This window comes from Apteryx rowi, unplaced genomic scaffold (assembly GCF_003343035.1).
Source record: "Apteryx rowi isolate R43461 unplaced genomic scaffold, aptRow1 scaffold_692, whole genome shotgun sequence".
Classification (NCBI taxonomy): domain Eukaryota; kingdom Metazoa; phylum Chordata; class Aves; order Apterygiformes; family Apterygidae; genus Apteryx; species Apteryx rowi.
Window position 1 is genome coordinate 69,267 of NW_020450974.1, and position 14,004 is coordinate 83,270.

Here is a 14,004-nt window from a genome sequence, read left to right on the forward strand (position 1 = left end):
AATATCTCCAGATATGATTTGGAAATGTGAATATAAAATACTTTAGAATTAATTTTATAATATTTGAAGGATTTCAATACTTTCTAAAAATATCAGTTTTTCTTTCATTTTCATTTAATATTGGGAAAATATTTTAAAAATTCATTTTCACAAAAACATTAAAGAAAAGCAGATGAATAATTCTATTACATGTCAAAAACATTTATAAATAATGGATCTATTTTTTAAGAAAAATCTACAGTAAACAATTTGCATTCACAAAATATATTGGCATTCTTCATGGTGTTTAAAAGTAATGATATGTAAACAAAAACACTTGTTAAAAACACAAATACACAGGAAACCATCATCAGTATACATATATATTGGCTCAGCATTTTTTAAGATAAATAAGCATGTTCTCCAATGTTAGTTCACACTGTAAGATGAACTTCTGTAACCATATACRATAAGCAAATAGAAATCAAATAGTAAAATGAAAACAAGAGGCTGTCCTATCAAGTACTTGTTTCCTTCTTATAATTATTACATTAGGTTTGCAAAATAATCACAAAGCTTAGCCAGTCTCGATACAAAAAAAACCCACAACAAAAAAAATGATCAAAACAGCGAGCAAAAATCTAGTCAACCCAGATAACTGGAAAAGTAGAATTTTGCAAAGCTGATTATTTCACAGGTTTTCACAAATTTCAAAGGTGATAACTGATTTGAAGAAAACTCAGAGGTAGATATTCTACATACATGTCAGCCTTCATAATTTTCAAAAACAAGTCCTTGAAACAAGATAATGCTTCTATTGCTTAAGTATTGGTTATTCCCTGAAGCTCACATTTCTGGTGGAGAAAGAAAAAGTTTCAAAATAAAGCCATCTGCTTATAATATTTTTTTACTAATTAAAATTAGAATAAAAAGGTAATAATTAGAGCTGATCTCCTCATGTTCTCATGTTATCCAAAACTGTAAACACGTATCATTCTTAATTAATTGCTCAAGTGAAGAGAAAATTTCTTGAGAAGATTAAATCAAACTAGAGAAAGTTTTTATACTACAGAATAGTGTAATTACATAGTCCCTTTATTGTGTCAAGCTCCCAAGAAGGAATAAATAAGTAATGCCAATGAGAAAGATGGTGATGGTAACACAGAGATCATTCTAGTGTAAAAATTGATTAATAGGTTGAGAAGGCAATAGAGTAAAAATTAATCTGCATATGAATGCAGTTGTTAAAAAACACTTTCTTTAAAAATATACACTTTATGAAAACATGAATTCCCTGATAATATACGGCACAGAGTTGTCATTGTTAAAAGGGAGTACATAAACAGAAGAAGAAAAATAGTTCACCCTGCAATATTCCTCAGGTATAGCAACTGGACTATTTATATTGGTTTTGGACAAAAGGCAACATATTTTGACTTGCTATAAAACAAGGAAGAATATAGATAATTCTCTAATAATGCTACTCATTCTCAGAAACATATCGTCTAATAGTTTCTCAAGAATGAGATGAAAGTGATCCACCAATCACTGTGTAAAATACTGGTTTGCAAGACAAGAGGATTTGTCCAACAGCTCGCCAGTAGAGCAAAAGTCATAAGTGCTATATCATCCCCCATTATTCATATCTCATCTACTACAGCCTTCCTTTTCCCTCTCTGGCCATAAACTCTCAGAAGAAAAAAAAAAAATTTGCCTAAAACTGTGGATCATATCATGCCAGCCTGAAAAAGCAAGCCTGAGGACAAGCCATATGTATTTACCTACATGAAAAAGTCTGAACTCTCACCAGTCTGGAACTGTCTCTAGGAGTTTAGCAGTTAGCTAGTTCGGTTTGTGAGCGTACTTAGCAATTTCCTAAAACAATCACTGTTTATCTCTCTGTCTTTTCACTCTTTACTGAGATGCATGATAGTACGGGAGAGACAGGATATAAAGTTAATCATCAGGCCTCTAACACCAAGCAGACATTATCTAAAACAAAAATGATTTCTAAAAGTAGAAGAATGAAAGTGAAAATGAACAGATGAGAAGCTGATTATAATTTACTTTTGACAGACTATGAAGACCGTAACTTTAGATATTAATAATCTTCAGGCACAAACAATGAAAAATACATTCTGATAATTACTCTCAGACACTTCTTTGGACAGTTTCATCTAATGTGTCAGAATCAAACACATTTTAGTTAAACTTTGACCTGTGGGGTGTCTTTCCTTCATTGCTGTAATTGAGAGAATTTCATGGCATTTCTGGTTCATCTCCTAATATGAATCATTTGTTGGTTGCACATAACTAATAAAAAGAATAAATTGGCAATACATATTTGGATGTAACTACTGACAATAATAAGCAGGCAATATGTGTTTGGAAGCTGTCAGTTGATGCAAAACCATTAAAAAAAACAAATTTGAGTCTGTTACATTATACGGTCTTTAGAGAGCACTTTGCAGCTAATATTTCCAATCAATATTTTATAGTATCAGAGTCAACAAAAAAAGAACTTAGCACCTCCTATAGTATTTAAGAATTTAATATAATTAAAGAAGTAAATAATTACACACAGTTTAAATCCAACTCACATGGAAACAATCTGATAAAAATCAAACTACTTACTTTTCAGGTTCTTCTYGATCAGCTGTCCTTACAGTTGCACRCTCTGGAGAATGCGAAGGAGACCTTAATGTTGAACTGAGAGGAGGCGAAGTGCGTAACGATGACATAGAGAGGCCATGTCGACGCATCTCCTGAATTGCACGCTCTCTACCAACAGATAGTAATTTTAGTTACGTAACACTTTGGTACTGCAGGATATTAGGAGGAAGAAGAATTAACTTTTTCCCATGTTTTTTCTTGGTGATACTTGCAATACTTTGCAAAGAGCCTTGCTTTCTTACAATGTCACTCAACTTTCTTCTTGTTTTCATGAGAAAGGGAAAAAAAAATTAAAAGCGATGGTAAATTCACAAAATTTAGGAGGGAATTCAGAAACTGCATTTTTTTTTTAAATTGAGCAGTTTTCAAGTTGAGAACATCAGATTTTGTATGACACTAGGAACACAAATTTCCATAAACTCTCCTTGTATTTAAAAAAACAACAGTTTTAAAGATGAAAAAGAAGTCACCTTACTAGGAAATATACAGCCCCTTACCGTTCAAATCGTTCAGTTGTTAGTTGTCTTTTCAAAACATCATAGTCAGTCTGCAGCTGCGCAACTTTACTTCGAAGTATGGAAACCTCTCTGTTATGACTGCTTCTAAAAAAAAAAACCATGAAAAGCAACAAAGTTTTCTTTGAACACCGTCAGCTAGGAGCTTAGAGGACTTAATGCAAACAAAAACAAAAGGAGATACTTAACATGTTGCTTCACACAGCCCAAAACAGAAACAAATCAGAAGCGGTGAGAACAGTAAATACAACAGCATGTTTCTGGAAGCAATTAAGGTGAGGAAGAAGTGAGAAGCTAGCAAGCCTCTCACCATATTCTTACTACAGTACATCTTTTTTTTTTTTTTTTGGACAAAGTTAAACATAGACATGTTTTATAATAACAGATGAAACAAATGATTGTTTTATTGATTTACTAGCCTCTGCTGCAATATGAGAAGGTCTTTAGGTGTACATTTAAAAAGAATAAAAAAAAAGTAATAGCTACCAACAAAAAACACAAAAGTAACAGATATAGCTTCAACAAAAAGTGTATCAAAGCAGGCTACAACTCTCTGGCTAGAAATGAACATAACTGAATCAAATCTATGTAGAACTGGTATTAAAGCAAGCTCAGACCAGCTACCTCCTGACTGGGCCCAACTGGTTCAACTGCAAGAATCAGAAAGAAAAGGAGCTTTGTCAATCTTAAGTAACAATTAAATGTACTTCTCAGCTAACCATCAGCTTGGATAGCTCAATGCTTGTTTGCAAAACACCGTAAACTCTATTAGAAAGCAAGCAAAATTATCATTAACTTGAGCGTAAAGTTAGGTGTCTAAATCAGAATCTAGACAACCATGTTATTCCATATAGTCTTCAAAGCCAGTATGATGGAGATTGCTCAAAAGTCACTTCTGGAGGATGCAAAGATGTACTAGTTTGTGGCTAAAGCCCTGGACTTGAATTCCGGAGAATGGATTCCATTTCTAGCTCAGTCACAGACTTCCCATCTGGCACCTGCTGGTCTGACTCCAGGGAGATACAAGCTACTCAAGTNNNAAAAAAAAAAAAAAAAAAAAAAAAAGCAGATTTTTCCTGTGTTCCCTACTCATCAGTAAAATTCCTAGAATGATCTCTTGATCCAGTGTGTTGTGAACAGATGCAGAAGAGAACAGGTTTCAGCTTTCGATGATATCTTATTCTAAGTCCTTCAGAGACTGGCATATGCTTTCAGGATGGAGGTAAGAATTCAGGACCCAGTATCATTATTGTAAAATAAAAAGAAAGCAAACAGTTCTGTAAGTTCTGAGGTTATTACATGTAAATGACATTAAAACAAAACTAAGATCATGAAGTCAATCACTCAAAAATTAGAAAAGATTAAGACTAATTTAGTTTGGAACCTTTATGCATAGTAATCATATAATAAGATTATATGATCACATACTATTTTTCCCACAGGACATCTACCTCTTTCACAGGAGATGCAGATAGCTCTTGACAAGTAGTTTAGCTACTCAGTACATTCTGTTTATTTAATATTTAATCACTGCAGAGTCTCAGATTTCATTTACTGCCTTATTACCCAAATAGAACCCCAAGTATACAACTACTCGCTCCTTCATAAGCTTCACAGAACTCAGAATTATGGCACTGCAGAGCTCCTCAAGCAAAACTTCATTTCGAGAATCTAAAGTCAGAGGTTGTGAAAACTCCATTTTATAAACAGAGAGTGGAAGCACAGGCATGGTAAGGCCAAAATTGTAAATAATGTTCAATACTGACAGAAAATTTTCATCTGCTAGAACTGAAATTATGCCAAGTCCACTGAATTCTTTTATTTCACAAGATACAAGCATAACCACCATGGACTTCAGGCACAGCTGTGAGCATTTAAAGCTTCTGTTCTTTAGTCTCCAAGTACTACAAACTCAATACTGGAAAACAGGGCATATACAAATAGCTCCCACATCTGAACATTTGCCTAGAAAGATACAGAATGTTTGGGGTAAAGGTAGTAGAACAACTCAGTGCGATAGAATAGCCATTGTTCCTCCGGGAGAACATTTTCCCTCTGCCTGCAGTATTCCACCCTATCAAAAACATAACTACTGACATTTGCAACAAACAAGAAAGAGTCCTACAATGTCTTTAGAAGAAACTTTGTGAAGAAATTACTATGAAGTAATTTAAATAGACTTGTATCATGTTTGTACACAGGAAAGCCAAATTAACATTAAATGAAAACCTAATTCTTTCTTTCTTTCAGTTTTTCTAACTTTTTCATTGTTTATTTAGTAGTCAGGATATTCCAACAGTTAATATTCTTTGTATGTGATTTAGAATTTTTTTTTTTTCAAGTAAACAAAATTCAGTGATTCTAAGATACGGAACAACGAGTTGCTCAGGACTGATTGATAGCGTTGTCATTTACAGATTCAGTACAGGAATGCTATAGTCTGTATTTTATAAGGGAGCATGATCTGTCCTTTTACCTTCCATGTGTTTCCTTTCTGCCCCACCTTAGTACTTATTAACTGGGTGTATCTGCTCTTCCTTTCTTGAAATTCTGGTTTGACTTTACTCTTCACCACCTTCTACATTCAGCTGCTACTGCTCCTTCTTGCTATTTAATGCAAAGATATCACTATAATCACTGGTAAATTCATCACCAGGAGAATAAAAGGTATTTTCAACACATGATAATACCTACAACCAAAATTTCAATTTCCCTGCTCCAAATCATAAGGAAAATGTATTAAATCCCTCACTTCTCTGGTACATGAATTTCATATGAATAACATATTCATCCCTTAACTTCATTCTTCCGAACAGGTTAACCTTTCCTCTGCAAAAGTGTTAATAAAAAAAAAAAAAAAAAACCCACTACTTTAGGCAGATGCACAGCATAAGAAGTTGTGGTTAGTTTACTGAGGTTATAAACAAAGACAGTTATAAGGGAAAGTGCTGGCCACACTTAGTGTAGGTGTCAGTTTCAGCTCTATTTATATTTAAAGAAACAATATGTGATATACCATTTTTTACTTAACAGTTCATACTAATAGAAGCAAATGTAGTTTTGCTTTTTTAAAGAGCTATGACTTTACTATTTTATATGTAAGTGATTCATATTGTAATCAAAGCAAGGACATCAGGCATCTTCACTATACATATGTAAAAATTTTACTCTAAAAATAATTCAGGTAAGATTCAGATTCTGTTTGCTTTGAGATGCTTGATGATTCCAAGCTGCTCTAAAGGAGTCAGGACTTCAGAATACTCTCCAATAAAAAAAGCATAAAAATATAGTTCATAATTAAGAAAATTTGAGTTGTCTTAATAGTTAAGCTCACAGATGCCAGTTCTTCAAAGACAAATAAAAATGTGACATTTGGCTAAAAAGCAGAGCTGAAATCCATTGCTCCCTGAAGCTAAGAACAAAATCAGAACCTGTGAAGGAGGAGAGTCACGTTCTTTGAGGAGTTATATATTGGGATGCAAAGTTTAAATATCCAAATCATACTGGAATGCATACATACATTTACAGATGCACTCAACTAAACAATTTTATCAATTATCATGTCTTGTCTGGCTCTGTAGTGGAAATAAAGTCCAGTAATGCCAGCAACAGATCAGCTACCTATAAGGCTTATGGAAAGGATTTTAGTGACTCCCCTAAAAAGATGGGAGAATTAAATCAGACATGAAAACTTCATGAAAGACATCACCTCTTGTGCCTGACTGCTGCGGGAAAGATTCTGATGTGAAAATAAATAACGACCAGCACAGAAAGAACTAAACCAAAGCAAACAATCTGGAGTTCAGACTGGGAACAAATTCAGAGAGAAATTGAGTGCTTATTCTCAAGACTGTGAAAACAAGCTCAGCAGAGTGTACCAATCTCTAACAGTAGGTTTCCTTTGGAACACTGCTAGTGCTAAACTGATGTCTACTGCAATTAGTTGTGAATACTCAAAGAGATCTGAAAGATCCCAAGAGAAACTTAAAAGTAAACAATGTCATGATAGGCCAAAAGGCATGGCTGCTAAAATCCACTCAACCATACTAAGTAGTGAAGATTTGACTATGTGCATAAGTTTCTTCATAACTCATATAAAACATACAACAATTAAAACTTACAGTTTGCTCTCGGCGAGTGTTAGCTTGTCTTTCAGTAACTGAATTTCTGAATCTTTCTCATGCAATGTTAAATGGTTCTGAAATTCTTTATCTCTACTAGTAGCCAGCAATGTTTCAAGGTTCTGAATTGTAAGTCTCTCACTGGATAACTGCTTTTTCAGCAACTCTGCCTCTGATTTTACATCTTCTAACTCAGCTAGAACCTAAGGCACAAATTTATATTCATTATTAATACACTGGTTTACAAACACAAACACACAGAGTTCTCTTTCCTGAAAACTTGTTACAAAAAACGAAATGATTGAAAGTTTCATAAAAATGAAAACTGAAACTGAGCTCAAAAGACATATTAAGCCCTAAAACTACTTTATGAATATAAACAAATTCTGTGAGGATGAGACTTACTGTTCCCATGTTTTTGAATACAGTAACAGAAAGTCAGATCAAGTCACTAAGTATAGACACAACTTCATTTAATAATCAGTTGCAAAGAAAAAAGTTCACATATTAAGGAAATGTAATACTGCTTTTATTCTATTGAAATAACTATTTCACAGAATCAGAAAAGAGTTGGGCTTGGAAGGGACCTCTGGAGATCATGTGGTCTAACCCCCCTGCTCAAGCAGGGTCAGTTAAAGTGGGTTGCCCAGGACTGGGTCCGTTGAGTTTTGAATATCTGCAAGGATGGAGACTCCGCAACCTCTCTGGGCAACCTGTTCCAGTGTTCAACCACCCTCACAGTGAAGAAGTGTTTTCCTGTGTTCAGGTGGAATTTCCTGTGTTTCAGTTTGTGCCCATTGCCTCTCGCCCTGTCACTGGGGACCACAGAGAAGAGTCTGGCCCCGTCCTCTTGACACCCTCCCATCAGGTATTTATATACATTGAGAAATCCCCCCGAGCCTTCTCTTCTCTGGGCTAAACAGTCTCAGCTCTCTCAGCCTCTGCTCATATCAGACATGCTATAGCCCATTAATCACCTTTGTGGCCCAAATATTTCAAAGTATTTTATGCATTTCAGCTAAATCTAAAATTTCATTTCAATTGAAAAAAAATCCTTAGAGAAAAGTCTTTAATTTCTAAAAAAGAGATGCACTATTCATCTTTTATTAAAAAAAAAAACTGAAAATTTGAAAATTATGGTAAAGTACATAAAAACACATAAATATAGCTTGCCTTTCTAGTTAGCAAATCTATGGCTGCCACATTTGGTAATGGTAATGAATCAAATTCTCTTTTTCTGTACAAAAAATATAGTATTTATAATATAACACACGTTTGTTGATTAAAAACAAAATAAGATATTTTATTATAATAAATTAAACTTGCCTCTGCTACTTACCCTTTCATAATCCATGCTTTTGGATGTCAGCTGCCGAGATAAAAGGTCTTTGCTAGACTCAAGTTTCACACACAGTTCTCTCACAGAAGTCAGGTCAGCCAACACAGAAGACTTTTCCTGACTTTCACGTTTAAGGTCCTCTTCCAGTTTGGACATATTTTTTGTAATGGAGGAGATCTGAGATTCATATGTTTGATGTGCAACGATATGCTAAACAAAGACAAACACGGATACCACCCCCAGTGTTAAATGCAACAGTTCTCTGTTGAGTAACACTTTTTTTGTACTTCCTTTTCCCTGCACGGTAAACTGAACTTTAGATTATACTAATTGCCTTCCCTCTCCCTAAATCACAGCTAAGAACAACTATTAAGATCATGAAGAATTACACAGGCATTAAACAAGAGTGGAAGGAGGCTGTATTGCAGCTTTGAAGAAGAATTAAAAGCTTAAAAAACAAAAAATACAATCTATTCTTTACTATCGTTTACTACTCTTTTTTTCTGGAGAATTAAAAGATAGACAAACTATGGTGAGTCCACACCTACTATACTCTAAAACCTTCTTGACCTCCATGAACTTACTGCTTCTAAAATATAAACCTCATTATTTTCTATAATACTGGTCTAGGTTTCTGCATAACAAAATTCCTGATGGATAATGGATTTCTGGATTTAGACTACCACTAGATTTAGACTACTACCAGATTTCTATCTACCTTTATTCTTGTCACCAATGCTTCAAATTCTTTATTCAAAGGCTTCAAAGAAATTTAATAACTAAATTTTCAAAATACTCATAAAGCTACATGCAAATATTTTTTAAGCAAATAAACAAAATTTCCTACAGAACCTTTAAAGAGAAAATGTGTCTAACCAGAATCAGTTACCAATTCAAAATCTGAAGTGTCCACAATTGAAATATTCATGTGTAGGAATCAACTTCCATTAAAGCATTAAAAGCAATACATTGACTTCATTAAAAACAACTTGAATGTAACTCACTTTCCTTGACAGAATTATACTACATTAATTATTACCTCTTGAATCTCTTTTTCTAGAAGTTCTACTCTCTCTCGAAGATGTCTCCGGTCTGTATCTACAGAAAGGAGTTCAAGCCGTATCGAGCTGCCTTCTCCTTCAGCTTGATGAGCTTTGATTTCCCAGTCTTCAGCTTGCATATGGAGCATTCGGAACTTCTCTAACAAATCTTGATTTTCTTTTTCCTAGATGAAACAGTAAACCACTCTGTAATGATCCACATACTTTCAAGTCACTTGATTTTTTTAATGCTTATTCCCCATATTTATAACATTTTTTCCATGAGAAAGTAGAAACTTTCTCCATTTTCTTAACCCTATTTTCTGGCAATTAGGAAAGGGTATCATCCCTTTTGCAGGTCCAAATGGCAAATAGATACAGTGATGGCATTCAGTTTTATTACATAGAAATACTGACCAGCAGTTAATGAGTTACAAGGTTTTTCTTTTGGATCTCTCTGCATTGTCAAGTGTCACATTACTGAGATGTACTGATCACAGTGCTCCTCTTTCCAAAAAATTCCAGCCGGACTCCATCTTTAGTTCCTGTATACACTGCACTCTTACTAATATTTGTATTACAACAGTGCCTGAAAGACTGATAATCTATTTGGGCATATACACATAAACAGTCTATCATAAAAGTATGGAACTGCGAACTTAAAAGTGCTTACAAGTTAAGCAGTGATAGAACAAATGTTGCTTGTGAATTTTAATTTGGTCCAACTGGAAACGCGTATTATAAGGCGGTGCTTTATTTTTCCTCTGTATTTAGCTACCTTTCCCTCTTCCCCTCTTCATGCAGTGTACAGCAGGCTGAACATGCTGCTAGTATGAATCAGGTTTATCTGGTGAGGAAGGCTATTGTTTGCGAAATTCCTTCTGTATTTCCTCCAGAACTTGGAAGGTACAGACAGAATGAGGCAAGGGCAACTAGGAAAGAGAAACTCATGATTAAGCAACCAAACACTGCAGAAATACTGCAATGCGGAAACACTGGAGAAAAGAAAATCTTTGCCTCTACAGACAAAAATCATGTGTAATACCAGACAAAACCCTGAAACCAACCTTTCATAATTGGCCATTGGCTGTATATTCTACAGCTTCTTGGTACTTGATTTGAATAATTACACTGCCATTGCCAAAATTATGAGTACCCACATCTGTAGCTGAACTGCTCTGGACATATGACTTGCAATATAATTATAAACATTCTTAAAAACTAAGCTCCAAGTGTTTTAAATTGGGGATCCAAAGCTAATGGATACTACCGACCTGAACCTCTGTCTATGCTTCAATATATATTTGTAAAAAGTAGCTAAATTATATGTATTCCTCCAGCACATGTAAGCTAAGTCTGATCAAAACTCATTCTTTCCTATTCAAAGTCACATAATAAATTTATCAGTTCACATTGACTTGAACATAAATTATATTTAGACTACTCTAATATTTAGTTCACAGGCTCATACTTGTGATTCCAAGTATCAGGATAAAACACATTAGCAAACCAATTTTGTCAGTACAGGAAATACTTTTAACTTTCATCATTCACAGAGAAAACACTTTTTTTTTTTTTTTTTTTTTTTTCACTCTTTCCCATAGCAGAACCACACGTAAGTTTTCTCTTTACCAAAAGTGTCAAATAGTAAAAACTATCACTTAACTTTGCTTGTTGCCTATAATGATGAAATAGTACCAAATATTTTACCAGTTGCCTTGTAAAAAACCCCCAAAACTCAAAAAGAAAAACAATATTTCAAACACGGTTTCTCTAGTATTATGGCCAACTTAAATAACATCAGTGAAGTTGATATGTGCCAGAATTTATCAAAGCTTCAGAACTAATAAGTTTTTATAAGAATCTATTAGTAGCTTGAAAATACTGCTGCTAGAAAGAAAAAAAAAGAAAAAAAGTGATGGTGGTGGGGAAAATTCCAAACCCTACAATTCTTAATTTGTTTCTTGTATTCTAAAATCTAAATTCTAAAATTTTACACTCTCAACCCAACGCATTTACTGAAAACAATGAATGCCTACAGATTATGTCTTTACCTTTAAGGCCATCAAGCTTTCAAATCTGGAAACTTCAGTTATATAATTATGAACTCTAGTCTTCATCTCTTCTTTTTCACGTATTGCATCTTCCAGTTCAGTACTGACAGCCTAAAAAGATTGCATAAAGGCAAAACAGTGCATTAGAGTAAAGTAATCTGTATATTTTTGTGTCAGACTAAATTAAAGTAGTTGTATATGCCCTAGATTTTATTCTCTTCTACTTTTAAGTAATTTAGTCAAATTCCTTTGGGATTTGTATAGTTCAGATATATCCCTTATTACCTTAGGTAGATCAAGAGTTTTCCAGTCAACAATAATCACAGAATTAGCAATGAATGTTATACCGTTTTTTAAAATGTGCAGCTCCTCTGGTGACACACACTGTTGCTCTTTGGAAGATTTAACACATACATGTTCAGAAGCTGGGATGTTTTTTTTTTAAGTCTTGCTTTAAGGTTCACTTATCAAGCAAGGGACTGTTGTTTTGCGTGTCAATTCTCCAAAGAGTCAGCTTGGTAACAAGCAAACATTTATTTTAAATCAGAATTGCAATAAGATGCTACAAAAATAAAAATAACCAAATGCATTATTAAGATCATATTTAAACACCAACATTGCTCCTTGGAATCTAGTTGAGATGGAACAGCCACCTCTCTGGTTCCCTCTCAGGTTCAGCTCTCATCTTTCTCTGTGTCTTGCCAAAAAGGCAAGAATCTTCTATGCTATCCCCAGGTAGAATGCCCCAGTTTTCACCGCATTAAGAAAACATACTTTCTTGAGTAGCTGACACCACATGATGGTATCAAATGTGGGGGAAATAGAGCATATAGCCATATTTCCTTCCCCTCTTCTTTTGATGGTATGTCAACATTTGTCAACAGCACCATTTCTGTGGTGTGCCTTATTTAGCATTTGTTGAATTCAGGCTGCTTGTCCCTGAGGTAGCATGACAAAACACACCAGGTAAACTTTAGTCATCATATTATGAAAATATTTAATATTTCATTTTATTAGATACCTGCGAATGGCATCCCTAATTTCAATAATACACCCACATATCTATGTATTGTACCCTACGTTTTACAAAATCTGTTCAGAGTCACTGTCACTTAAAACATCTTGCTATATTGTACATACCATCCTCAGACTCAGCTGAGTTGACTGAGGGAAATGGAAAGAAACAGTTAAACTAACAAGGCCCTGACTATTTTTAGAGTTGGCACTTACAACAAATTCAAAGTAACATTTGCATCTCAGTATCAAAATTGTACAAAGCACTTGAATCTCTTGATGAGCTGTAAAAGAGTTGCATTTGTTATACAAACTCAATGGACAGTAATAAGTTACAACAAAACTTTGGGCTAGCTCTTTAAATCACATTAATACCCTCTCTAACCAAGTTTTTCTAATGCTTATAACTTACCTTATAAATACTGGACATTTTTGTTATATACTGTTCATATGCACATTCTGTTGTAAGGGAATATCCACCTCATGCATTTGGAGCTAGGAAACTTTTGGTCAGCAGTAACCAAGGGTTGCACAAAACCACCTCACTACTTCTCATACTTTATGTGAGGGATTAACAAGACTGCACACACTTCTGGCTCTCCCAGCCATGGATTCAAGGCCCACAGAAGTCCAAGTAAGAAGAGATGGAATAAAGCCGATTAGAAAATGTGGATACAGACATGCATTATACATGCCATCTGTGCTTTTGACAGAATAAGCCTTACACACCAGTGGCTATTTTAGCTTGTGACCAACGCATGAGGAACATCTCAAGATGAAGATGGCCACAGAAGAATAATGTTGATCAAAGTTTAGTTCACAGACCTCTCAACTGTTTCTATCTTACAGAATTTTTATTTGACCTACACCACCACCTTGGCTGAGGAGGATGGGGTTAGAGATCATTTAAGCAAACTTGACACCCACAAATCCATGGGCCCTGATAGGATGCACCCATGAGTGCTGAGGGAGCTGGTGGATGTCATTGCTAAGCCACTCTCCATCATCTTTGAAAGGTCATGGAGAACAGGAGAGGTGCCTGAAGAAGACTGGAAGAAAGCCAACGTCACCCCAGTCTTCAAGAAGGGCAAGAAGGAGGACCCAGGGAACTACAGGCCAGTCAGCCTCACCTCCATCTCTGGAAAGGTGATGGAGCAGCTCATCCTGGAGGCCCTTTCCAAGCATGTGGAGGACAAGAAAGTGATCAGGAGTAGTCAGCATGGCTTCACCAAGGGGAAATGATGCTTAACCAATCTGATAGCCTTCTGT

General features: G+C 34.9%; 1 protein-coding gene across 4 annotated transcripts in view; it reads right to left on the reverse strand.

Annotated features, from left to right (window-relative positions):
* Positions 1 to 14,004, reverse strand: part of CEP135 (centrosomal protein 135) — a 43,397-nt gene that overhangs the window by 671 nt on the left and 28,722 nt on the right. Inside the window, exons 21-27 of one of the 4 annotated variants that reach the window (XM_026086427.1) lie at positions 11,722 to 11,832; positions 9,667 to 9,852; positions 8,628 to 8,837; positions 7,289 to 7,491; positions 3,150 to 3,254; positions 2,614 to 2,760; positions 176 to 833 (exon numbers count right to left, since the gene is read on the reverse strand). In XM_026086427.1, the coding sequence (XP_025942212.1) occupies positions 812 to 833; positions 2,614 to 2,760; positions 3,150 to 3,254; positions 7,289 to 7,491; positions 8,628 to 8,837; positions 9,667 to 9,852; positions 11,722 to 11,832 (984 nt within the window). In that variant the 3' untranslated portion in view covers positions 176 to 811. The other 3 variants (XM_026086428.1, XM_026086429.1, XM_026086430.1) reach the window with 3 other exon arrangements.